A 27,487-nucleotide genomic window follows, 5' to 3' on the forward strand; every position below is an offset into this window, starting at 1 on the left:
CATTATCATGTAAGACTGGAAACTCCCTGCGGGCCGCTCAAAATCCCGTCGCGGGCCGTATGTTGCCCGCCCCTGGTTTAGAAGAAGATTAAACTTCCAACTTTTAACTAAAATTGCAATTTAATACTGGGAATAGTATTTGACCGATATTTGACCTATTTGACAAGTATTTGACCGGTCAATTGACCAGATTTTATTTGACCGGTCAAATGCCCAACCCTACTAAAAAGTGTGAAACTTGTTTGTTACTGGTATATTGTTGCAGTTTTAGGGTTTACTTTCTACCTCAGATTGGCCAAGCTTATCATGAAATATTGCTAAACGTATAGAATGTAACAGGCAATTTTTGTCTACTCACTTGGTACTGACCAGAGTATTTTGTGCTTATACATAATTTAAAACAGAACCAGAGTCCTCTAACTTCCCATAATCAAGAAATAGCAGTTCAACATTACTGCAAACTGACCAGAGTGAAGCTAAAGTCAATGGTGTTATTAGAAATGAAGACGAAAGTTGCCAAGTCTTGATGATTCATGATTAAATAAAACAAATCTGTGACAGACTATACCTGCCTAACATCACACAGATTAAACTATATACATGTGCCAGAATATAAAAAGACTACAGCTGCAGATAATGGCAGTTTTTGCCAAGATCTTGGGCTTACTGGACCAACATGTCCAGTATGCGTGCATGTCGCACAACCTGTAAGTCCATCAGAAGGACTAATTTCAATGGCTGCAATTCAAGTGATAAAGATGGTTACTCAGAATGAATTATTTTCTTTAGTGCAAAATTTCAGTGTGTAGTACAGGGCTCTTCAACCGGGGTTCCGCGGAACCCTAGGGTTCCATACTACCCTTACAGGGGTTCCGTGATCTTTAAGCGTTGCTCAGCGGTTCGGTGTACAAATTCAAACGCATATGTATCATAAGTAACAATGTCATTGATGCTAACAGCAACGTTTGCCTGTACAATCTAGTTAACTTTGGTTGCACCATTGATCAATTGTGATGTAATAAACACAGCCTTGATACACACTCTCAAAATTGTGAGATAAATGTAGAAACAACCGTTGCAAGTAACATGTCAATGCGTTTCAGTGAATCGTTAAATTAAAGTCAACTTATATTGTGTGCTTGTGGTGTGTTAGGTTTTTTCTTTGATGTAGCCTTATTGTATTACATTCATTAAAATTATTTTATTGGGGTTCTGCAAAGTTTGACAAAACACCTTGAGGGTTTCGTGCCGCTAAACGGTTAAAGAGCACTGGTGTAGTAAAAATTAGGGACCCAAAATAATAAAAAATCTTGTTCTTATTGATCCAAACTCTGGTAAAGATATAGAGAAAGGACACGAGGCCATATAGGAAAATTACTCAAAACCTTAGTAAGACAAAAAAGAACAATCACTTATTTTTGTTTTTCTGCAGTCTTACTTGTTAAATATAAACTAAATTAGTTATGTTAAATATAAATTAAGTTGGTTAGTAATATGTTTCTAAATGTTGGCAACAGTTTCTCTATAAATTGTTGTTTCAAGCATAATCCTATTTATCTACAGTGCAACAAACACCAACAGTCTTCACATCTATAACACACCAAATTATGTAGTGCTGATTGTTCAAATTATATAACTATCTAATTTTTGCTTTCAGAATCATAAGTAAAATTAGGTGAGGTAAAGGCATGTAATATAAAACTTGCATAAAAAAAAATGACGGAAAAAATTTCAGTCATTGAGTTTTTGCTCGAAACCAAAGATGATGTCAACTCCCCTACAACTTCAACTTTTACTTCCAAAATGTCTCTATGTCGGGCAACTATTGCAGCACTGGAAGAGGTATATATTTCATTTGTTATGATTTAAACTTTTTCTGGATCGTTGAACTCAAAGTTTTGGTTGCTGTTTAAGCATTATTGACTATGACATCATGAAAATGCCTTGCTACAGTTCAGAAAAAAGGCTGCATTCATGTAATAAATAATCTGTTTCTTTGCGCTTTTGCAGCTTTTATGATCTTTTGGTTGCTGGTTTGTTACAAACATGCATACTAATTAACTGATTTTTATTGTCAAGACATATTTTGCATGTACAATGCAATGTGACCTTTTCACACACACTTTCAATTTGTTTTCTGTTGTGTCCATAGAGTTTGGATGCTGACAGATCTGCATTAAAGAAAATGAAAAATTCAACCAAAGCTTTGCACGCATCAGGTCAAGGTAAGATCTTCCTTCCAAATGTTAGACATAAATTAAAAATACTTAAATGTTTAGCTTGGCAGTTTCACTAAAAAGACCAAGGTAACAATGAGATCTATATTTAGCACATGTTGGAAATGAAGGAACCTTTGCAACCAATTTGGAGCGTCTTGGCAATGCTGCATTACATGCTGATGAATCTGATATAGGAAGCGCCTTTCTCAAGTTTACAGTGTTTTCAAAGGAATTGACTTCATTATTAAAAAATTTGGTAGGTGTTATATGATTGTATCATGCTAATAATCCAACATTATATAAACCATTTTTGGAGGAATTCTTAGTTTACGGTGAAATATTTGTCAGCGCCATTTGTTTTACCAACATTAGATATTTCGTGTCTATACATACAGTATTATATTATTTGTCTACCATTTGCAATAATCTTTGAAAATATAACTTATTTTTAGTTTTTTATCTTTTATGTAATTCTGTTGTATTTCTGTCATGTTATTGTACTACACTAGTACTGATGATGATTTGTGTATTGATTGTCTGTCTGTGATCTATAATAGTCTCAGCAAAAAGTATGTCCTCCAGCTATCACATCATTAAGCGTCATAATCTGTACTTACAGATCGCCAACATCAACAATGTACTCACCTTTCCATTAGAGGCTTTGCTCAAAGGTGATTTAAAAGGAATTAAAGGGGTAAGTAGAGCAGGAAATACCCTTTTTTCCACTTGATTCTAACTTTGGCCAACACCCAAGCTCTAACTTTAAACGTACCTTCCATAGAGCTTGCTGTAGTGAATGTAGAATAGCAACTGTTAAGCTGTTGTTGTAACTGATTATATATGCCAAATTATTTGTGTTAACATATATTAACTTTAACATGTATATATATTTAAGTTGTTTTTTTTTTCACCAACAAGTTCCTTAACCAATCATTACATATTACAGGATATGAAAAGACCATTTGACAAATCATGGAAGGACTATGATTCCAAAGTGTAAGTTTCTGCATACATTTACTTTGCCTTTCATACATTTGTGGTTCGAAGCACAGTCATGCACAATTGATTTGTAATTCCGGCACAGTGTAATTAAGTTGACTGAATTGGACCCAAATCTGGTTGAATTGATCACACTTTAAAAAGAAAAGTTACTCGTTTGAAGGATGTGGCCATATCATACATACATCACTTCCTGTACAGCTTGTGGCACAAACTTAGGTCAACATTCCGCTGCTACACGTATTTTTCCATGCATCATTGCACCTGTTAATTGGTCTTTTGATTGATTAAATCTTTCATTAATGCAACTACTGCAAAATTTGCATACTTTTTAAAATACAAAAGAGATATAGGTTTGCTTTAGTAAGTGTTTATTCATATTTTTATTGAATAGGTGTGCCAGACCAACAACTATTTTCATGTATGATATCACTGTTCCACACTTGCTTTCATTGCTTTTAAATAAATTATGTGGCCAGATAAATACTTCTTAAACGTTTCTGTTATAAAGCTTGCTTAATCATTTAATCATCGAATTTAGAAAACAAGTTGAACGAGAGAAAAGACAACTTGCCAAGGAGGCTGGAATGATTAGAAGTGAAATAACAGGCGCTGAAGTAAGTTTGTCTTAAATATTTTGAAACCAATTTAACCCCAATGCACATCCAAAAAATTATTGTCTTCTTGCTTCAGATTGCTGAAGAAATGGAAAAAGAGAGAAGAATGTTTCAACTTCAAGTCTGTGAGGTGGGCTTGATTTGTGTATCTATTTAAAGCGCAGATAAAAATTGACTTTTTTGTCTTCAGTATCTAATCAAAGCAAATGAAATAAAAACTAAGAAGGGAGTTGAACTCGTCCAACATCTAATAGATTTTTACCATGCACAAAATACGTAAGTATGCAGATTCTATATCTTATTGTTTGTACAACAACTGTTGCCGTTATGTAGGATACTAAGACTTTGCATTTTGCTGTAAGTTCCAGCATCTTTTGTCAATTTATAAATAAATAAACATAAAATTGTAGGTTTAAAGTTTATTTGCACTGGTTTAATATAATGTACCAACCATTGGCTTGTGTAAAATCACCACATTTGTTTGTTTATTAATTGTAAAGGTACAACTTCTTTAAAAGAAAAGTTGGATCATTACTTTATGTCACCCTATTGAGCTTTGGCTTGAATGGTAAAGATTAAAGACAATAAATTTCAAGCATTTTTTAATTCCTACTCACTTTTTTAAACTGTTTGTAAATCATGCATTTAGTAGTTTAGATGTGTGACATGAATCATTTTTAAAATATTGGTCAGATATTTTGTTGTGTGTTTGATTTTCATTTACTTGTTTCTAGCTTCTTTACTGATGGTCTGAAAGTTATCGAGCAATACAGAATTTATGCCGAAGGTCTTACTGCTAATCTTAATTCAGTAAGTGCTGTAAATCTCTGCATACAAACAAGATATGTTGGATTTAGTTGAACTGAAAATAAACAGTTAAACTGATTTAAGCATAAGCCAGTAAATTAAATGCATGTTTTTGCGAAACAGATTTAAATATTAAGCTTCTTCTGTTTCATGTACATGTTGTTGTACGCTATGGGGTTTAAGCAGTATGAATACCTTGGTAAAATAAACAAAAAGTTGTTGTTTTTTCGAGGTGTTTTTCGAAGACAAATGTGGTTTTTGTGGTTAATGTCATGATGAATAATACAGAAGCATCTAAAATATCAGTGGCGTCTAAAAAAAAACTTTGCCCAACTGATATGTTATTGTTGTTAGCTTCGTCAAACCCAGGATGAGGAGCATAGACAATTAGTTGAACTGCGTAGCATGCTAAAGGCCTCTGTATCAGATAACGACAACACACCAACAACGGCGAAGAATCAAAACGTCTACAACCTGCACCAACTGCAGGTAGACAATTCAATTTCCTAAAAGTTGCTTAACATCATAGATTTTGGTTAAAAAACATTTATTATACTGCACTGTATAAGTTTTTGACTTCTTTGATCAATTGTTGATTGCATTATGCAAATTTAATCTTTAAGTTGTTGCTGGTTTCACTAATGCTAATGTTTCAATGAAGAAAGCTACTGGTTCTATAAATATCATTTCATTTTCTACTGTTGTCTGACTGCAGTTTTTTCTATTTTACTTCCTTCTTTTAGGGCAACAAAGATTTGGGAAATGAAAAGTCGGGCTATTTATTGAAGAGAAGTGAGGGTCTGAGAAGAGCATGGCAAAAACGTCGCTGTGTTGTTACCGGCGGTTTCCTTACAATGTCACATAACAATGTAAGCCAACTATGCACACATTGAAGCAGAAAAATTTCTAGTTCGTTGATTTTCAATCCATTAACAATTTTTGGTGCTTTTGCAGGCAAATAAGCCCCCTGTAAAACTCAATTTATTGACAAGTCAATTGAAATTGGTACCTGAAGATAAAAAGCAGTTCGATCTTGTTTCACGTAAGTGATTGATACATGTCCCAATAGTACATGTATTACTGCAGCATCTTCTGTTTTAGAAAATTAAAAAAATCTTGTGAAAGTTAGACCATAATTTCACCAGCATAATGACTGAAATAGGGTTTAAAAGTTTAAAACTTACTACATATAGATTTTATTTACTCCAAAGCAAATGTACTGATTCTGGAATCGAAAAGTGGTGTTTGTTAAAATAACATACAGCTGTTTGTTTTCTGGGTAAAAAACTTTTGTGAAAACTGTTTTTTGTCATACAGACAACAGAACTTATCGCTTCATGGCTGATGATGAAGGAGCAGCAGTGGTGTAAGTTTTGTATGTAGTTGGCATTAATTTTCTATCGCAAGGCACCATGTTGTTGTTTTTTAGGTGGGTGTCAGTAATATCAAACAGTAAGGAGGATGCTTTAAACCAAGTTTTTGGAGATGCAACTTGCGGAAAGAATGGTTCCGAGGAAAATGCTGGTCTTCGCGAATTAACACAATCTGTAATCAGTGAAGTTCAAAGAATGCCAGGAAATGAAATTTGTTGTGATTGTTCTGCGCCAAGTAAGACTTCTTTTTTTAATCCTTATCGGCATTATTTACAATAGAAAAGCATGCGTTTTCAGCCCACATGTTGTATTTAACCTGTAAGCATTTATTTATTTCCTGCACAGATACTTTAATTCAAAAAAAAAAAAATGAATAAACTGCAATTTAATGATAATAAAAGGTTTAGTTTACACCAAAAACACCCATCAAGAAACATGTAAAACTGAGTTACAAAAATATCGAAAGTTTAGCTCAGTACTATATTTTTTCTGGACGTTTGTGGTTATGTTTTTACTCTGAGTACTGCATTACGCATTCACATAGTCTAATTTGTCCCTTCCACTCATTTTAAAAGAAAAGTTGCCCATTAAGTTTTGAGCCAATTTTTGGTAATGTACTTTAAAAAAAAACAATTATTAGCTTATCTGCAAATTTTATATGTATAAACACTTTAACAAGTGTACCCATGGTTGTATGCCGAACCATATCCAGGTTTACGTGACACACTTTTATGATTTCAATTCTGTTACTTCTGTTTGTAGATCCTACTTGGTTGTCAACAAATCTTGGTGTGTTGCTATGCATTGAGTGTAGTGGAATTCATAGAGAGATGGGAGTTCATGTCTCAAGAATTCAATCAATTACGCTCGATGACCTTGGAACTGCAGAACTAATAGTATGCAAACATTTTATTCACCTTGAATTACTTGATACCTAGGCACAGAGATGATCTATTGTTTTTACAACAAGCTTTGTCAGCAATCTGTAGAGTGTTTCGGTTTTATTTGATCACAAATGTAAAAACTTGGCTTTAAAAAATCAGTTTAAATACACAGTAGTCTATATTCGTGAATAGTCTGGCACCTAAAAACCTACCCCCTGAGATATAATACCATCATGCAGATAAATATGCTTGAAATCAAACTCATGATTCTTATTAGTTCCAACTACAGAAGTCAAGGAGAATGTGGTTTAGTTTTGGTCTAGTGCAACCACTTCTTCCCCAGTCCAAAATTAACACTCATATCTTCATTGTCAGATGAGTCACCACTTTTTATCATTGTTTGCAGTTAGCACACTCAATAGGAAACGAAAACTTCAATGATATCATGGAAGTCAAACTGGAACTTTCAATGAAGCCCGACCCAAGTAGTGACATGTATGTATTAATGTTTCTTTGTAAAACTTTTAAAAGCAAGTTACAATATGAATCAGGGTGCAAAATACTATGAAAACTTTTGTGGTTACATTGGCAGATAGTCTTTAAAAACAATGGTTGCAAATTTTAGGCAACTGTTTGTGAACTCCTGCTTTTACTATTAACTTGTATGTTAATGAAACTAATTTTGTCCACAGGGAGGAACGAAAGTCATTTATTCGTGGAAAATATATATCTCGACATTATGTTACACACACATGTGGTGATGATCAGGATGCTCTTGCTGATGAGTTGAAAATTGCTATCCACTCATGTGAAATTTCCTCACTTCTTCAACTCTTTGCAGAAGGAGCAGATCTGCTTGCCCCTCTTCCTGGTTATGTAAGTGGTTTTGCTTATATAAACATGATTTTACAGGATGGGCTAAACCGTAGGGATTCTGTTATATTTGGTACTATTATAAGCATACATAGCTGGTATGATGCAATCATAATTACTGTCATTTTGATTCATCCAATACATTAGAAAATTATTTCAGCAAATTTCACAACAAAACCCAATTTACATTCACTTGAGATCACACAATATAATCGATACAGAAAAAATATGTGTTCTTTGTATGATTGCTGATACTTTTGATGCAGTTTCAAGAAGAAGCGGCTCTTCATGCAGCTGTAGCTGTGACAGGATCTGATGGTTCTTCATCTGTCGTCCTGCCATTGGTTGATTTTTTGGCACAAAACTTGGGTCAAGGATTAAACCAAAAAACATCAACGGGAAATACAGCGCTGCACATCTGTGCTGAACTTAACAAAACTGAATGCATGAAATTGTTACTGAGAAGCAAAGCAAAGACTGATTTAGGTATGCAATGTGTGGGATAACAAATAATGCTTGTTAGTTGCACTTGTATGACACTGTATAGATGTACACAAGAAATTGAGTTATACATGACATTTTTTAGTATAAATGACTGCACACTTCTAGCAAAAACAATGTCTAATTCACCAACTCGTTTCATTGTAAATTCAAGATAAATAGAATGAAAATATGGTGCACTTTAAACTGTGAGAACTTTTGTTGCATTTCATGATATTTTTTGCCAACACAGTGAACAACAATGGGGATACTGCACTTGCAATTGCCAAACAGAATAACCACCTTGCTTGTGTGGAGTTACTGGAACAAGCTGCATCTGGCAAGTTTACTCCAATGGTTTATGTTGATGTGGACTGGAATTTGACATTTGTAAGTGTTGCTTGAAAATTAAAAACACCTTAGTTTCAACACCTTGATCAGGACTTAATTTTTTTAGGATGATGATGAATTTGTAAGTGATGATGAATTGGATGATCGGCCTGGACCATATAATCAAAACCAAGGATTTGGTGTCAGTCCACACAAGGTTAGGACTTTAACTATCAACCAACCTTAATTTACTTAAAGAATTTGTTTCAAATTTCTGAGAACCAACTGTTTGGATTGATTATTTTAATACCTAGCATAGCAAAGAAATATTATGCCATAGAGTTGTCTTGAAACTGAATATTGTCTGTTGATTTTTCTTTTACAAATTATGACCCAGTTTGAAAGCATCAAACTAATACATAACAAGTAAGCTGAAGACAGTGCACACTATTTCAACATATGAGTCTCATCAGGGCAGCTGGTGTGAACCAGTTCTTTGGTGCTTTATGCCCAGTTAGGAATGGTGAAGCATGGCTTTTCTCACTTTCTCCCAACAAACTGGAGTGTGGTAAAATGGCGACATTTGCTCAATACAGATATTTCCTTGTGGGAACTATGTGTTGAAACAGTATACACTGTCCACAGCTTATAATCACTGCAGTTTGCTTTCTTAAATGTTTAATGCATTTACAACGTCAGAAAAAAAAAACATTCAATCATGCCAACCATAATCCGTTTTTGTGTATTTCAGGCAACACCAGAAAACCATAGACCCAGGCCAGTGTCATTCAAGGAAAAACCACGGCCTTCAATTGACCAAAGTGCACCATTACTACCCCCACGAACCAACCCAGCTAATCCCCCAGCAATCCCCCCTCATCAAGGAGCGTTGTCAAGGAACAGAAGTCTTACAGTCCAACCAATGTCAAACTTAGCTGAACACACAAGCAGACGAACAAGTACTGACCCGATGCCACCACCATTGCCCGTTAAACCAGGTTTGTTGTGAAAGTTAATGAGCTTGAAAAAAAGTTGAAAATGTTAAAATAAAATTCTGTAGTGTCCCAAAATAAATTATGATAAAAATATTTAAAAAAAACGAAATACTCATATTTTTCAGCACTGCCAGCTAAAACTATACACCATGCAGCAACAAACAATTTGAATCAGTCCCCATTTATGTCAGCTGCACTTCAAGATCAACAGAAGAGGTAAAGATAAAGTGTTCAGTTCAAAGAGCATTACTGACACACTATACACCACTTGTTAACAAATGTTATCAGCTTAAGGTTACATCTTTGATTCACCAAACCTCACTATTTGGATCCTGCCAAACTTCTAAAATATATTCAGTTCTTTTGTAAAAGTCAGTTGTCAAAACAAACAGATTTCCTAAATTCTTTAGCCTCTAGCACTTTACCAACAGCCTGTTTTTTTATCATATTGTTTTGTGGCATAAACAAATTATTGTTTTCATTTTTAGGAATCAGCCACCAGACCCGAAAACAGGTCAGTTGAAATATCACCCTAGCTGCAATGTGTGGGTGCACGATTTGTTGCCAACTAACACATCAAATTCACATACAAGCCATTAGCACCAATTAAAGCGCGTATTGTATGCTCACAAAAGCGCAAAAACTATTAATTACCGTTCACTAAATTTATTTCACAACCTGGCCTTTAAACCAAGGCTTATTCTTGCCAATAGTATTGTTGAGTTTTGAAGCTTACAAATAGTTACTGAGCACTTTTGAGAAACTAATGTTGCTGCAGTATTGAGGCATTTTGCGTCGTTCGGGGCAAAGAGACATCAGCCACGAAGAAGAGGTGAAAAAAGTCATATTTATTTAAAGCATTGGCCACCGATTTTGTTTGCCGACATCCATTGCAACTTATTTAAATGCTCATCAAGTTTTTAGTTCAACCGATTTTGCATGATTTACTGCCGGGGTATTTTTTTAGTTGCAAACCACGATCACATTAAGTCAGATTATTGGCAGAAATATTCTATTAATTATCCAACAAGGCTGTGTCCAAAGTTGCAACCGTTTGAGGGGCTTTTGGCATTTTAGTGGAAGTTTGTCTGATCATGGGATTTAAATTTTTTAACCGAAACTCACTGTATTATATAGTGAAATGTAAAGAAATGATGACCCATAAAAAGCCAAGTTGGTTCTGAACATGGGTTGTGCAATACACGACGTTTGGTTTAGAATTAGTTTTAATGGTTATGTAATGGTAACTGTATTTTCTAGCATTCTCTAGTTTAGTACAATTTAGTGTTTGGGTTTCGGTTATAGTAAAGGCAATTACAATGATTAATTTTACAAGTACTGCATGTTCACTTAATTGTTGTCATTCTTTTCATTTTGCATGTTTCGTCATCACTGTTTGTGCACGTCATCCCGCTTCGCATGCATGACAACAGCTGACCCCGTGACCCCAAAAAACCCTCCGAAACTGGTCGCTCAACCCCGTATCTCACGTCCAAAACCCAGTCCCACCCCTAACTCCTCTGCACATACCCCCAAAAGGCCAAAGTCTTCTGGCAATAATATATTTTCAAGCAAGAACAAGTCGGCCAATCAACGTGCACGCCCAGTTAGCGAGTCTAGCAATGAACTGGTTATTGCCAGAAACGCGTTACGTCCTCGCGCTTCGTTTGCCATGAAGCATAATCTTCCAACTGAGGAGAGTAGTGTAATATCACCATCTTCTAGAACTGCCGCTGCGTCTTTTACTACCTTTCATAATAATGAACTCCCATCGCCCGTCCAATCTAAATACCCTGACCTCAAACCCAAGCCCATTTTAAAATCCCGCTCTTCGGAAGATATATTGACTCAAAAATCACCACAGCCCTCACACACAAAGTCCCTCTCTTCAAGCGGATCATCTGACGGGTTTTTGAGCACTCAAAACCCGCGTAAAATCCATCAGGAGAATCCTCCAATCCCAAACCTAGCTGCAACCTTTACCCCTTACAACCCAAGTGCATTGAGACACCCCTTCACTGCGAGGAATTCATTCTCGCCAGCTTATCTGCAGTCAAACTCCAATCAACGGAAGGATGACGACCTGGCGTTTAAGGAGCGCCTGGTTGGATTTAGCAATAGTCCAACGTGGAACACGTTAAAGCCAGGCATGATGTAGAAGTTTGTGAATCACAGCATTTTATGGCTTTGACAAATGCATCTTGTGTTTGCACCGGCTGCATGTTTAATTGTTTTGGCAATCATTATTTTGCTGGAAAATGGCATTTATGTAGTTTCTACGTTTGTCTAGTAATTGTAGCTTTGTTGTAGCGCACGCATATAAACTTGGTTATCGCTTTGACTTTGAAAAATACTAGTAAACATTGCCATTCTGTCTGTAGCACCAAAAAATTTGCACCCTGATGACGCCGAAAAAACGAGATCACTGCCGCGTAATGTGCTGCCACCTGGTGGAGACCCGCCCGAGGTTTTGCCTCGTACACCTGACCCTCCTGTTCCGTTGCCAAGGTGACAAATTAAACAAAAACATGTTTGTGGTTAAAAGAATTAGGATTGGTGTTGGGTTTAGAGTTGCCTGGTGTCTACTTCAAGGCTAATGCGCTTGTGGGGAAATAAACTATAAAGACCTGCATATTATGTAATTGAGCTGATTCGTCACAGAGCAAGTGTTCCAAGTGCGACACGGCCCAAGAGAGTACGAGCGATATACGATTGCGAAGCTGATAATAACGACGAACTAACCTTTGTTGAAAACGAAATCATTATAGTGACAGGTGTAGAAGACCAGGATTGGTGGGTGAGTACACTGTCTCCTATGTAGTAAAAAAATGTACGGTTTGAACTTAGCTTGGTGTGTAACTCAACTTTTGTTTGATCATATGCAAGGACGTTCACAGTACCATTGTGAGGAGGTTGAGTCAATTATAACGAACTAATAGTTGCCTAGAACCATTTTTTTAAGTCTACAGTTTTTATGAAACAATGCATTTTTCAGACTAAAAACGACATAAATTTTTAAACTACCGTTGTTTGTTCTGCTTCATTCATGAAAACTTTCATGTGAAAACAAATCGTGAACAGTCAGAAATTCTTACAACTTCTTTCACATACAGGTCGGTCACGTGGAACATCAGCCTCACAGGACTGGGGTATTTCCCGTGAGTTTCGTTCACATTCTCACTGACTGACCAGCGTCACCTGGCGACGAGAGAATAAACTCCTGACTACCCTTCCCACTAACACCGCACTATCTATTCCCTTGAGTTTCGTCTTCTACTTCATGCCACCGCTGCGTGTCACGAGATCACGTGATAAGACTGTATGACGTCATAAGTATGAACCACAATTCGTTGGTCGACTTCGCAAAGGCATCGCTGGTCGGTTTCATGTGTTTACCCCTTTGTGTTTGTCTGCTGCTGCTCTATAACAAGCTTCTATATTATAGCTCCCCTCCCATCTCTATGCTTACTCTACGCTCGAGTTTTCGTTTCGCGTTGTTTTGTTTTAAAAATGTGCGCGTGTGTCACATGATCTCGTTACGTTACTAGCCCGTTGTCAACCGTCGAAGTATTATATCACCGCTTTACTGCACTCATTCGCGCCCAGTGCTTAGTGCGTTGTTGCACACACCGTGGAATCCCAAGAAGGGCTGTGTCTACGACCCATCAGTTTATCTAGTGTTTAATGCATTGGTGATCTACGCATTTATATTGTAACAGAAATTGCACCTTGTCCGATTTCAAGTGTCCGCTGGCCTCGAATGAACGCGTTTGTTTTCTTTTCACAAAGCTCATCGCCGGATGTCGCCATATTTCTGATAAATTGAAACTCTTAACACTAAACCAGCGTATGTACAAAAGAATCCTATGTAACAAATATACGGTTATGTTTAAACTGCGATAGTTTTTTAGTTATAATCTGCAATGCAGTGCTACTATTTTTCCAACTTAGTTCATTATAGTAGTTAGCATCCCTACAAAATTTGTCTTCCATTTGTGTTTGGGTGAAGCTCTTAAATCCATTGCTAAGAAACGTAGATACTCGCGTCAGGCTGACTTTGGTAATGGACTGGCTTCTATCTAAGTTTCGCTTTTAGCAACATCTTATTATTTGCGTTGTTTTGAAAATCTACACACCTGTACCTCGCGTATTGTAAGCCAGAAAAAATGTTCTGTGTGCGTTTTAAGCCAAAACGTTACTGCATACTCGCTCAAGCCAGCATTGTATGACGCCATCTCGCGTACCACTCATCCGATCCAAAACAGTTCGTCATGAAGTTAGTGGCTACGTCACAGGAAGGCGTAAATGCAAGTGGGTAGCAATCGATATGTTCCGTTGTGTGACTCTTAAGTTTGAGATCCGGTTGTTTTTGTTGCTTCCATGCACTTTCACATTCCGTCGCTGCGGCTGAGACCAACTTGTTCATATTCATGATAAGCACTTTTTATTCAGCAACGGCAGCAGCCCCCTTCAACCACTGACCTTGGCGCCCGTTGATTTTCAATGTCCTCCCACAACCTGTATGCGCCACAATCTGTTAGTTCTTTATGTGCAAGTATATATTACCATGCATTTGTCTTTTTTCGCAATAATAAAAATTCGAGGTGGACGATGGAATAACCCAGCAAAAAAAAACATTTCAAGTTTCTCTGTGCTAGTCAGGTTGGTGTAAGTCGTAGTAGTAAGAGCCAGGTAAGTTTTCTCCAAACTGTAATTTCCCTTTCTCGCCTACACTTACTATATACCTATCCGTTACATACTTCAGCCACCTGAGAAAGGTAAATGCTATTTAGGGGCCCATGGAAAACGGACACCAGAAAACTATAATCGAATCGTGACGTTAATTCACTGTGAGGCTGCACAACATAAATCGATCCGTAGCCCCAAAGCTAATTTATGTTGCTGCTAAATCATGTTAAGACAAAGCCCAAAACAACACTCTCGTAGATCGATGTGGTTTATTCGAATTACTTTACGCAATCTTTACACGAGTCTGTTGCATTTCACAACAGCGCAAGAGAAGGGAAGAGGGGTATACGTTGAGAAAAAGCTCTCATTTACGGCGAGGGATTGCGCCAGCTTGCATGGCCAACATGAAAAAGCAAGCAGGGGAGACGTGCCACAGTCATTTGCACCAACAAGCCCGGACTGAAACGGTAGTACACTTCTTGAACAATGGGGGCATAACAACAACAAGGATAATAACAGGGAAAACAAATCACGGCGACAAGTTAGGGAGACAAAGATCGGAGTATTGATGTGAACTTACCATTAACTGAAGCCTACACAGGTATAAAGGATATAGCGATGATGGCATTACTAGCAAAAGATCTGCTGCCTCCAGTTCAAGAAAAAAAGAGGATACTATCACAGTTTATGATGCATTATATTTGTGGGAAGCACCTTACGCAGCAGGTGGAGAGTCCACTGCGGTAATGGGACCTCCTTGCTTTTAAACGGAACATGCGCTTTTACTTTATTGTTTTCGCCTACAAATTTTGTGTCTCGCACATATCTTTACAAAACACCTTTGAATGTGTAGGTTGAACAATTGCTAGGCACACAGGAGAAAACACGGTTTTGCTTTTTTCGTAGCTAAAACGCAGCGAGACGAACTGCAATAAAATCACGGCAATTCATAAGGTTCGGACGACACAACCAAGATGTGTTGAAATTGTTTAAAACAGACTCCAGAACAGTAATCATTCGACGAGCAGCACGCAGGGAAACCAGAGCACTGACCCATGGATATATATATGTATGCAAAGATAGCAAATAAAGCGGTTGGACTGTTGTTTGACGCCAAGCTGCATTGCGAGGTACCTCGAAGGGCAAAAATAAATATTATATAGGTGGCGCAGGTTTATCCCGGCCATGTGTGAAGCTCTTATGCTTAAGGTTCATGACATAAAGTGCTCAAACAAAATTAACAAAATAGATGTATGTAAAAGATTGCCCCTGTTCCCAAAGAAACCATTGGGCGACAAACAGAGCTACTCATTTTAGGCGAACACAATGTGCATGTGAAGTTACCACACTATGGATAGCGGACAAAATAGAAAGCAATTTTCAAGCTTTTGTTGGAAAAGGCGACAAAATATTAACCAAACCGATAAAAACAGTTCAATTGCCGCGCAAATTGTGAACTGACGTGTCCGTGTTTTGTTTCGCTGCGACCTCAAAGAGCCGCAGATCAGTCTCCCAAAACCTACCTTCACTATGGGACAGTAATTAAGGGGGGTGGCGACGCAACCATTGGACACTTGCACAGCTCACCGCGATGCTCAGTGCGTCATGGTGACGTCATCACACCGGCCCGTTCATCCTTACATCCGCATCACAAGTTGATGACGTCACTTCGCTATTCTGGACGTCCACTGCGGACTTTGTTTTGGCAACGTTTTGCTCAACCTCATTTGAAACGGAATCCGCTCCTTGTTCTGAGTTTTCGGTTGAAGATGGCTCATCAGGGCTTTCGTTTTGGGCTTCAGAGTCTGTACTTTGCACAGCTTGCTCATCAGAGGATGTTCGGTCGCAGTTCTGGGTGTTTGGATTGCTTTCATTGGAGGATGGTTCACTTGTGGTGGAAACACTTGGAGCTGTGGTTGATGAAACTTCAAGATTTTCATCAGAGGATTTAACTTCTTGCTGCGGCCTGTGAAATTTCAAAATGATTAAATAGTGCCAATGTGTGCAAAGTCTAACAAAAAGTTGCACTAGGCATACTAAAGCCATGTACACAAAACTATTCTGTTTAAGTAGACCACAGTAGTCAATCTGGTTGAATATGCATTTAGAAACTTTCCATAGGTACACAAAGCATACCTGTTGTCACTGTTTTGGTTTTCCGACGAGTTTGTGACTTCAGCAGAAGTATTAGTGGAAGTTGGACCGTCATCTGTATCCATTGCTGATTCAGATTGGGGATTTATTACACTACTGTTTTCCCCTTGAGTTTCAGTAGAGGAGTTTGGAGTGGCGGATCCTTGTTCCTGTACTTCCATATCTATTACTCCCTCAGAGTCCTGTTTAACCTGTTCAGCTGAAACTGCTGGTGATTCTTTACTGCTTGCGGAGTTGGATACTTCCTCAGTGGACATCGCTTCCACTCCATCAGCCCTGTTCGCAAAAATGCTTAATTACTAAAAATGAAAACATAATCATTCTGCATGTTGTTTTCACAATATTTCTTCAACCAGAATGGTGTTTGTTTTAAGTTTATAAGACTGTTGTGTATCACTTGTGTATAAGTAATTCCTTTTAGTGGTGCTACTAAGAGTTTAGGTTAAAACTTTGACCCAGTGATAACATTCTGAACAACACAACAGTCATACTTATCAGCTTCAGTATCTTGTTTCTCTTTTTCAGGACTTGTTGAATCTGGAGCAGCTAAAAAAACACAGGATTGAATGCGGAATTTCAACAATCAACACTGCATTTGTAAACATAAGATAAAAAAGAAACAATATATTTACTGTCGCAAGTTTTGTACTTCACAATAACACGAGTCATTCACATGATTCCAAACATTGCAACACAACACTTCCTTATTTTGAAATGGAAAAATGCTTTTCTTTATTTTATTTACATACTAAATAAGATTAACATATACAAAGCAATACAAAATTGTGAAAACTGGTTAGACTGTTAATAATGAATATGCTTTAGTTTTGCTTACGAAAAAAAGTTTGGATAGGAAACATTCTTACTTACCATAATCTGCAGCTCTACTTGGTAGAGGAGTGGACTCACTAGTTGTTGCAGTGGGTTCTTGCACACTGTGTTAATACATATAAATTATGTAAAAAAAATCACAAGCCAAATTATTGAGCAGAAGATACAAATTGTCAGTTCATGGTTAGTAAGAACACTTTTATAAACTGATAGAAACAAACTGCAGCAGACCAGTTTGTCTGACAGACAAGCCAAAGTAATAAGCAATTGACATTTAACCTAGTCACTGGTTGTAAAGATCCAATATTTACAACAGTGAAGTGTGTAAATAGACTTCTTATCATTAATGCTGATATACAACTAATCCAGTAACAAGTAAACTGACCTGGTTAACTTATCAAATTGGTCGAAGTTGGCCCAACCTTTTTTAGAGGTAGATGAAGGAGAGGAATTTTTCTGCAGAAAATTATGAGACATGATAAAAACAAACAGAATACATAAGGTCTATACATAATTCATAACACTCTAATACCTGAGTTTCGTCCCAGGAATTTTCAGTTGTGGTTTGGTCAGCACGAGGCGATGCACTAGGGGTGCTATTACTGCTATTGCTACCACTGCTTTCAGTGTCATCACTGTCATCGAATGTTGCAGTCCATCCAGCTGCAAACAATTGTTAAATACAGAATTTACATGTCTTTTGATGTAGGTGTCCTAAGACCTGGTTTGTTTTTGTTTTTGATACAATTGAAGTTCCTTTTAAATTCCACCACATTTAGTACTGGCATATACATGTCCTACTGAATAAACTGTTTTGTCACTTACATTGTGGATTTGAAGTATCCATATCTTCTGAAGCATCTGGAATCTTAATGGATGTGATTGTTGTGGTAGGACTTGGAGCTTCAACCTCGTCATCACCACTGCTACTTCCAGTGCTATCTCCTGAACTTGTCCGTGGCCTGCAAAAAAAGTAATTGTTTTCTGCATTGAGCAATAATACAACCTGGGGGAGTGATATTGCTCTGTGGTACATATTTAACTTAAGGGTGAAATAACCAACAGAAAATGTAGCAGTATCCCAGCCAACATGCACAAAATTCTTTCAAGCAGCATAATATCTATCTACAAGTATCAAAACTTTTGAAGCAATATAAATGTTCACAAAAATAGGGTAAAATTCAATGAATGATAATAAAATATTGTTTAGCCCAGTGGTTCTCAACCTTCTACTGATCACGTACCACCTCAAATCTTTTTACATGGCTGCATACCACTTTAAAGCAGTTTAAATGGGAGACCAAGAGATACTATTCTTCTTGAACAGGCTAGTATATTTTGGAAACCAGTATGTTTACCACTTGTTAAAAAATATATGATTTTAGCCCAAAACCAGGGCAGATCAGTTTGGTCAGTTCAGTTCCAATGTTTGATTTGACTTCAGTGTACCACTAATGCAGGAGTGCACAACCTGAGATGTTTGTGCAGCCATAAACATGTGTATTAAAATATTTGTTCTGGCGACCATGATGTAAATAAAACTCTTTTAAACTGCATACATAGGTTTTGTGGGACTGGAACGAGCAAGCTTAGTAGCAATATGCGGCAAACTTTTTGTACGCCTATTGGTGCAAACAGTGCCAAAAACTGGGACCTCAAGCATCACAACATAGATTATGGCATCATAAACAGTTAAGACTGCTCGTCAGACTGTTCAGTTCAATCTGTACTTCAATTTAGAATTTAATCTGGTCTTTTTAGGTGCCATTGGATTGTATTTTAACATAAACTTATTACTTTTACATTAGTAATTTAGAAACAAAAACAAGCAGGTAATTGGCGGCTTGTGTTAAAATAAGGATCTTCAATGCATTTGTGTGGCAAAACTGTTGTGCACCCCTGCACTAATGCTACACTGAAATCTCCTTTGGTGCTTGATAGATACATTTATAGAAGATTTAGGACATACCTGACATGGATAGTGGGAGTTGCACCAGAATATTTGAAAGGTGCTCCTGAGTGGGTGATGTGATTTTCATCCCATTCCTCTTCTCCTTCAAATAGTTTAGATGTTAATTCTCAGTAGTTTTATTTGGTAATGAAATGTTTTAGGAACATCATATTCAGATTGGGAAAAATTTGAAGCTGGGTAAAAATTTACAAACATTTTTAAAGGTCGTCAAATTGTAGGACACAATATGGTAAGCCTTAGAAGTGATGCACAATTTCAGCCTCCATGGTTACTATTTGCTTAAAGGATATGACAATTTAGATACTTCCACAAACAAATAGAAAGACAAATGGAATACAAATTTAAAATGTAATGGATAAAAAGTGAATACATATTTTACATCTACATGCTCATTTAAAACATCTCGGATTTCCATCAATTTACCATCTTCTCCAGAATAGAATGTGTCTTTATTTTCTTCTTCCTCATCACTGCTGTCACCAAAATGAGGAAGACGGGCTTGGCACACATTTTCAAACAGTTCTTGACTTGGCTAAAATGTACAATTTAAGTTGAGATTTTTTACCAGGAAGTGAAAGAAATATATGTCGCAGATTTACTTACAGTATTCGTGTCAGCTTTAATGTCAAAATCAATCGAATTTATCTTGTTAAATCTGGACAAACAAAAGAAATGTTTATTATGTGTACCAATGAACCAAGGGCCCAAAACACCACCACACCACCAACAGATATTGTGAGCAATATATAAAGTTGTATTTGAGGTAAAACATTAACTTCCTATTTGAAATACCAATCGTATCAGAGCATACAAACGGTGTTTAAACAATTCTTATCCTGGTGACATAGGTCACAGTTAGCCACTAAGCACTTCATGAAGGTCACTAGCATTTGCATTATATGCTAAGAAAAACAAAAAAAGACTCAAATGTCAATAAATTTACATAAACTTATGAAATAAATTTTGGAAATACAATGGCTTTTTTTTCTTAAGCTTTGTTCACAGGTTTATGTAAGGAAAAAATATCAACTTCTAAAACGCAAAACTGTGGTCTTATAATCCCACAGATATATCACAAGGGTATTCTATTATGGGACTGTCAATATTCCGTTAATTGGCACCAGTTGGCTGATGACTTTTACTGCTGCCCTTTGTCCTTTGATACAGGACCTGGTGCTCTTTTTGCTTGCAGAGAACATAAAAAGAGTCCAACTCACTTGTCCGGCTCGTCGTGCTCAGCAAAATCGCCATCGGTAAATCCAAACTGATCAATAAAATTGGATGTCATTTGTTGAAGTTGATAGTCGGTGAATGCCTGGCAAACGCACAACATTGGCAAAGTCTCTCAATCACTCATTGCTTTTTAGGTGTCAAGGTTTGCGTTTATGTGTTCATACTTTTAATGCTTTGGGTCACAGTTTTCAGCGCTTACATAATGAGAAATTTTGTTTGTTGTCTAACACCAAAAAAATCTACAGTTGTTGAGGGTTAGTTTCAGTCACTCTTTACTAGTTTGGCCAAAACGCACACATACTGCAAGCACTGTGTCAAAATACAGGCTAAACAGTTTTTCATGCAAATCAAACCAAGGGCAAATATTGGCAGCTATTAATTGCCTGCCAGTGAGCAACGAAACAAAATAAATTGCCAATGAAGCAAGAGAAACTTTGCGCTGTTGTGCGCAGGCCAAAGCATTCCAAGTACTAGATATAAACTCAAAACTTAACACCAACAAGGCAGTACACGGCTTTCAGGGCTGTTTCTAGCTTTGGGCTGAGACAACCGGTCTTTTTTGCAACAAAAAATAGTGTAGTGCAAAAAACACCGATCAGGATGTAATATCAGCTGGTGTTGAAAGCATTACATCAAGCACCTCCAATATGCAGGCAAGCTACAGCCCTGTGTATTAAATCATCTTACAGTTATTGTAATTTATAGTCTATTTGACTTGACATGCAATAACTGGTTCTACAAATCATCAACAAATTGTCAAAACAAAAGATATTGCATCAACTGGTGCAACAGTTTCCTTTGAATTTTTGACACACCGATAAAACACCCCATACATGCTAAACAGCAAAATATTAAAAATGTGCATCCAATTAAACACCCAAAACCTACCACACAAGTCTATCGGTAAATAGTCACATGATAGTTACTGCATTTAATGCCAAAAAAATAGACAATGTAATACACAGCAAGTTTGAAGGAGACTTTTACAATATTATACAAACAAAAAACCTCTGTTAAGTTAGAGAATAACATCAAATTCCTTGTTATAAACCTTTTGGCATTTTTTTTTTTTTCAGTATTAAGTTAACCTTAAATAGCTTAAATAATAAAGTGTGTGACAAAATATAAAACACTTATTACATTACAAGATAGCATTCCATGCACTATTTAAGTTACAACTTACAAAACTGAATTTCAAAGCACAGATAAAAATTAATAAAAAGTACCTGTTGAGCTGAACCTGATGTAAAAGGTATGTTACTGTAGTCAGTGTCAGCGTCATCATCTGATGAGAAATGCATGGGATTGTGCCCACCCAGTTCTCGCGAGTTTTTGTCGTTTATTTCTGCTAGTGGTTCAGCAACAAATTTCTGCCACCTCCCCTGGTCTTCCTCGGGCATGCCTACAAAACAGCATTAAATCTGAAATGTAATAAGGTCTCAATTGTGCCTAATGGTCATATTGTTCTACAAAGCATGTAGGAAAATTTCAGGGATCTTTTGCAAACTCATTATAAGTCAACTTAAATCATCTTTTAGAAAATGTAAACCTTTTTTTCATAAATACATAGATAAATTTACTATGTGTCCCAAGATCAATTTATAACATTGGATCTTACAAACACAATGAGATATGTAGGACACTGGCGTAGAGTACGGGGTGTCCCTTTGTATAACGTCAAAATCGCATCTTTGTTCAAGTTACGTCGGTTAATTAAAACGTGTTTCCAGCTAAACAAATGCGCTTGCATTCACGCCATTGATCGAACAGACGTCGGTTGAAACGTAACAATTGTAATTGTTTGGCAATAAATAGGCATTTTAATGCAACATAAACATGACTTATAGACTAACGTTTTAGTATTATTTGTCGCAATACTCCCTGCAATAAAAATAGTTAATATATTGATTTCTAAGCCGAGTTTAATGTCTGTTTCCAAAGCTCTGCAACGGCCTAAACTTGATCCAAGGTGACCTAAGTTTAAGCGTCAACAATACATAGTCGGCTATATTTAAAACGTGAATTGCTTTACTTTTATTTCCCGCCGTAACACGTTACTTTAAACTTAATCGTTGTTAAAGTGGCTGATTCGGCAAATCGTCCTTTCGTTACATCAGACGTTATTAGACGCACAGCAAACGTTCCAATCGAACACAAAGAAATTGCGCCAAGTGACTATTCGCAAATTAATGTGATAGAAACTACATGCTTAAGCACGTAAAAGATTATTTGGTCTTATACGGGTGCAGATACTGTACATGGTATAGGCATCGTTTTTGGAAGATCAAACGGCGCACCCCTGGTATTTTTTAAAACTCTACCCCTATGATGTAGGATTATATGAAAGCAACAACAATACAGTTACAATAAAAAGAAAAAAACAATAAACATGGCATTTAACCAAAGAAAGAAGCAAACAGTGTTTTTTAAGCTGTTTTGGGGGACCGTTTCGGAAAATTTTCTCCAGCGGTTTCCCAAAATTTGGACTTGCAACTACAACTACAGTTTTTGGTATTTAAATGAAACACTTGCGGTCTCTTAAAACTACTTAGCGGTCACCTAAACCAAACCTTAAAAAAAAACTGGAAGCAAGCACAGTCAACGTTATTTTCCCTGAGGCCTGTTTATCAAATTTTACATATTATACCCACAGTGACTCATGAATAGATAGGTTTGATAAAAATAAGTCTACAAATAATAGATCTCTATCTGAGAGTTAATATTGTTGTCTTAACATTTTTTGGGCCATAGTGTTACATGAATCACTGTTTGCATCTGTTCAATAAACATACCTTCAATGAAATGTCGGATTCTTTCAGCATTAGCACCCTTTTCCATGTTTTCCAAAATTTGGTTGGTTATTAGAGTCAGATGTCCCATGTTGCCCTTTCTGTGGCCACCAGCTTCTGTTTCATGGATCCTGTTGTCCTCCCATGCATCCAAAATCCTCTGGATTAACCTGCAGTCCTCGAATAACTAAAAAACAACCAAAAATCAAAAGTCTGAAAATGGAAAATCTTTTTCAGTAACAAAGTCAGCAAACGCACATGTGTATTTCATCTATCTGAGCATCTTCAGTTCCTATAAACCCACAGGATAAAACACTTTCAGTTCAAAAACCAATTGCATTTCACCCCTGTTTGCCTTGCACAGAAAAAGACACCAAAGCCTTACAATAAAAATTGCAAGCATGTTTCAAGATAAGACAAAATACATTTTAGTTTGAACACACCTGACTAATTTACACCTCTTCTTAGTCAAATTAGTCATAGTTGTTTTTTACTCACATGAGTAAGCAATGGAGCTAATTTTCGAGGGTTTTCAATATCTTCATCTTCTTTTCTTGATTCTGAGCCTTCATTGTTATGGTTACCAGATTCATTTTCACTCGAATATGCTGGAGCAGGACTTGCTGTCACAGTGACAACATTGCTAAGGACTGTCTGAATACACTGAACTGCTTGGGTGTGAAGAAAGTTGTTGTATTCATAAAAGAAAAATAGGTCCTGCAACCAGAATGGCAACTGTTGAAACTTCCATCTTGACAGATTTAATAGATAAAAATCCAATGATTCTTACCAACAAAGCGTTGAAAATCTGAAGCTCAGAAAGTTGCACATTTATATTGTGTGTGTTAGTTATTAAAATGGCTGAAAGAAGTTTTCCAACATGAAGCCTGGTATTTCCTAGAGGAGGACTCAGTTCCCCAAATGAACATTGCATGGATTCCCTCTGCATGATATTGCAAACGTTTTAATCATTTAAAATTCAGCTACAGTTAGTTGATTAATGACAGTTTCGCTTTGTCAACTGCCAAAAATTAGTGATGCACCGAAGTTTCCGTTGTCCGAAACACTTCAGCCGAATATACTGTTTTTCTATGTTTCGGTTTGGGCCCAAACTTTTTTGAAAATTCGCCTGAAACATAACTTTTTGATTGCATGGAATTAATGCCTAAACTATCATTTTCACCAATACGAAACGCCATAAATTAACTAATTGTTGTATCTATGAAATATGAGCCACATTGTCTACAAAGTATTACAAGTTTAGTAAGCTTCCAAATGGTGAAAGTGTTTTTGATTTGTCATAATTCACTTCACTCGCATCAACGACACAAGGTTCAGTTGAAAACATCCATAGAAACAGGGATTTTAGGTTCGGCCTGGTTCGGCCAATTCGGTTACAACCCGAACCTTTTTAGGCAGGTTCGGTGCATCACTATCAAAAATGAACAATGTACCAACCTTTGGTGGTTGTTCAAGAAGTTTGTGAAAGTCTGGCAGTCTGTCACTTAGTCCATGTAAAGTTTTAGAAACTCCACATGCCAGTCGCTCCACATCCAACTGGGTAAGTTCTGGGGCCATTTCAGGAAAACTAAAACATGTAAAAAGTACACATATAAGTGACCGGACAACATAGATGTGAACACAGTTTATGAATACACTTACCCAAATGGTGCAGGCCTTCTGATTTCTAAAAGAGCCAATAACACACTTATTCCATTGACAATTACAGATTCACAAACACCATTGTCGAACATATGTTTGAGCAGTAACTGTACAGTTTCTTTCCTACAGAAAAAACAACATGATGAACAATTGAAACTGCCACCAGAGGACACAACCTACTTTTCCAATGTGTTAAGCAGAGGATCATCTTGTGCTGATTCCTGCATGGTGTACATATGTTCCCTGCTCAGCCGAATGATGTCACACAGAGATTGGGCACTGTTACAATGAAAGTTTTCATCCACTGATGGGTCGATCAGTGCAATTAGCCTTTCCACAAGCTGATTTTCATTGAGCCACTAGAAAAACAAGGAGCAAGGCCAAACATTAGCTTGATGTTTAGCTGTGTTGGGACAACAATGCTACAAAACAAACCGACAACACTTGGGCTCTAAGATCAACTGCTTCAACACAAGTGACCAAGCGTAAAAGCAAATCCATTATTGCAGATGTTCCCAAGTGTTTCAGCACACTTCCAAGAAAATCACTCTTGGTTTTAATAAACTCCAAGGTCTGCAAATAAAATTGAAGTTTTTTTTTTACAAAGTGTCACATCAAACAATGTACTTATGTTTAACTGTTTGAAAAAGAATAATCTCTCTGACACTTAAACAGCAACATACACATACCGGTTCAGGTTTCCTTGAAAGCAGTATGCCAACAACTTTTGAAAAGAAGCTGGCCAACAGTGGGTTCAAAGGTGGTTCAGTCTCCAAAAATGAAAACAGCTTTTGCCTCAGAGACTGCAAATGCAAACATTGCATTTCATTGTGCAATTAATAGAAAACTTCCACATTACAAAAATGACAAAATTTGTGAGGCAAGAAGATGAAACAGTAAATCTTATCTGTTTGAATTTACTTAGCAAACAAACAATTTTAAATAAAATTTAAAATTATGAAAGAAAACTTAAATTATCATATATATATATCTAATAAAATGTAACACTAATTTCAGTCAGACCATTGTTACTGCAATACAACAATTTCATTGAAAAATATCAGCATATTATAAATAGAAGGTTAAAATAGCCGCAAACAATGATAACCATGATGCCCCCTCACCTCAGTATCTCCCAACATTTCATTCATTTGTGGGACATCAGAGGTCAATAGTTCACAGGCAATATTGGGATATTTATACTTCACACCATCATCCAGCTCAGAGGACGGCTCCGTTATAATTAGCATAACCAGTTCTTCCATCACATCCGATTTGCTTAAGCTGAAAAGTTTATGAACAATTTTTTTTAACTTTTAAAAGACGGCCTTTCAAAACTATGATCTATTTTCTTTATTACATCAAATTTGATCTTAGATAGAAAATGAATATCTTCATGTTTTAAAATATTTGAGTTTTAATTTATTGAAACTTTGGCGGAATTAAATTTTTCATGTGTTAGGCATGTGCCGGATTGGAAAGTTTTATTTTTGCGTGGAGGATATTTTTTTCGTCAAAATAATAGCGCGGATTTTTGCGCGAAATTACAAATTTCTGTGCGGATTGATAGACTTTTGATTGACAGGTGGATTTAACGACTAACGCACTTTGCATGTAACGCCTGCAAGACTATCCAACCGACAGAAATAACAACTAAATAAAGTAATAAACACGACGAATCTTCAGTTTTGCTCTATTGCGCACGCATCTGTTCTGCTAGATTCTACAATTTTTTATTTTCATAACGATTCAAACATTTTGCTGATTTGTTTCATGGAGATAGTTTATGATTGCCAAACTGCTCTTCAACGTTTTTAATCATTTGTAATACAGATAACATTATTTTATGTAACTTGCCCAGACGACAGTCACTTTAATAGTCAAACTACGTCCTAAAAATACAGATAAATGTACTTTTAACGACTACGTTAGCGAAATAGAAATGTTATTTCAAGCATGACGATCGGTAAGTTTCGATGTGCTTGACTGATTTACGTGGAATGTTCGCGAAATAAGGCTTGTGACGACATAGAACTTCATTGTGCAACGAAAATATAAAATTTTAAAGAAGGTTTATTATAGTTACCTACGAAAGCTGTGCTAAGTTGTGCGGACAACATTTTTTTGCGCGGATTACATGTAAAAAGCTTAAATTTGCGCGGATTACAAGGGAAAATCCAAAATATTGCAGGCCATTCTTTCCAATCTGGGGCATGTGTACTTTAATAAAGTTTTGGGCTAGCACATAAAGTTTATTGTAATTCATCTGCTTAAAATATGTGTAAAAAAAACAAAATCATACAATTCCACAAGTTTTGTATTTTGTCCCTTGCATTCTTGAAGAATATCATCATCATCCATTAGTTCACGAAGTGTGATATCCTCCTTTTCCAGGAGTGTATCCATGTTTGAGGTTGTTGCAAATGTCCAAAACATGATTGTTTGTTGTAGTTTCCAAGTGCATAAAATATTCAGTGGTTGTATTTATATATCATACATGTATAGAACACATCCTAAATGTCAAGAATAAGAAAGAAGTATACATAAGTCAAGGAGACAATATAGGCTGTAAAACATTGT

At 36.6% G+C, this 27,487-nt stretch overlaps 2 protein-coding genes across 5 annotated transcripts; one reads left to right on the forward strand and one right to left on the reverse strand.

Moving 5' to 3' along the window:
* Nucleotides 1-1,635: 1,635 nt before the first annotated feature.
* LOC145202740 (arf-GAP with SH3 domain, ANK repeat and PH domain-containing protein 1-like) lies at nt 1,636-14,186 on the forward strand. 3 transcript variants are annotated; one of them, XM_080075788.1, is made up of 27 exons: nt 1,636-1,842; nt 2,153-2,225; nt 2,330-2,475; nt 2,839-2,913; nt 3,166-3,215; nt 3,760-3,835; nt 3,912-3,965; nt 4,026-4,111; nt 4,570-4,645; nt 4,997-5,131; nt 5,386-5,511; nt 5,597-5,684; nt 5,960-6,008; nt 6,072-6,250; nt 6,778-6,911; nt 7,306-7,394; nt 7,592-7,775; nt 8,039-8,258; nt 8,506-8,642; nt 8,710-8,799; nt 9,334-9,580; nt 9,703-9,793; nt 10,066-10,091; nt 11,011-11,724; nt 11,959-12,085; nt 12,239-12,374; nt 12,691-14,186. In XM_080075788.1, the coding sequence occupies exons 1-27, from the start codon at nt 1,717-1,719 to the stop codon at nt 12,763-12,765; spliced, it is 3,609 nt and encodes a 1,202-aa protein (XP_079931914.1). In that variant the 5' UTR covers nt 1,636-1,716; the 3' UTR covers nt 12,766-14,186. The 3 variants fall into 3 exon arrangements, with proteins under 3 accessions (XP_079931914.1, XP_079931915.1, XP_079931916.1); XM_080075789.1 differs by lacking the exon at nt 11,011-11,724 and adding an exon at nt 10,356-10,409 and having other exon boundaries at nt 1,637-1,842; XM_080075790.1 differs by lacking the exon at nt 11,011-11,724 and having other exon boundaries at nt 1,637-1,842.
* A 332-nt stretch (nt 14,187-14,518) lies between these two features.
* On the reverse strand, nt 14,519-27,441 carry LOC145202741 (serine/threonine-protein phosphatase 6 regulatory subunit 3-like). Of its 2 annotated transcripts, none has more exons than XM_080075792.1 (22): nt 27,210-27,441; nt 26,032-26,191; nt 25,597-25,710; nt 25,343-25,480; nt 25,088-25,266; nt 24,908-25,030; nt 24,704-24,833; nt 24,036-24,188; nt 23,744-23,962; nt 23,249-23,432; nt 21,683-21,858; nt 20,441-20,487; nt 19,827-19,878; nt 19,647-19,755; nt 19,221-19,305; nt 18,077-18,213; nt 17,784-17,914; nt 17,637-17,707; nt 17,291-17,355; nt 16,912-16,966; nt 16,403-16,696; nt 14,519-16,232 (listed from the first exon to the last, which is right to left on the reverse strand). In XM_080075792.1, exons 1-22 carry the CDS (start codon nt 27,341-27,343, stop codon nt 15,884-15,886), a joined length of 3,105 nt encoding a protein of 1,034 aa, XP_079931918.1. In that variant the 5' UTR covers nt 27,344-27,441; the 3' UTR covers nt 14,519-15,883. The 2 variants fall into 2 exon arrangements, with proteins under 2 accessions (XP_079931918.1, XP_079931917.1); XM_080075791.1 differs by having other exon boundaries at nt 20,441-20,538.
* Nucleotides 27,442-27,487: the final 46 nt, after the last annotated feature.

This window comes from Phallusia mammillata, chromosome 7, assembly GCF_965637545.1.
Source record: "Phallusia mammillata chromosome 7, kaPhaMamm4.hap1.1, whole genome shotgun sequence".
NCBI classification, from domain to species: domain Eukaryota; kingdom Metazoa; phylum Chordata; class Ascidiacea; order Phlebobranchia; family Ascidiidae; genus Phallusia; species Phallusia mammillata.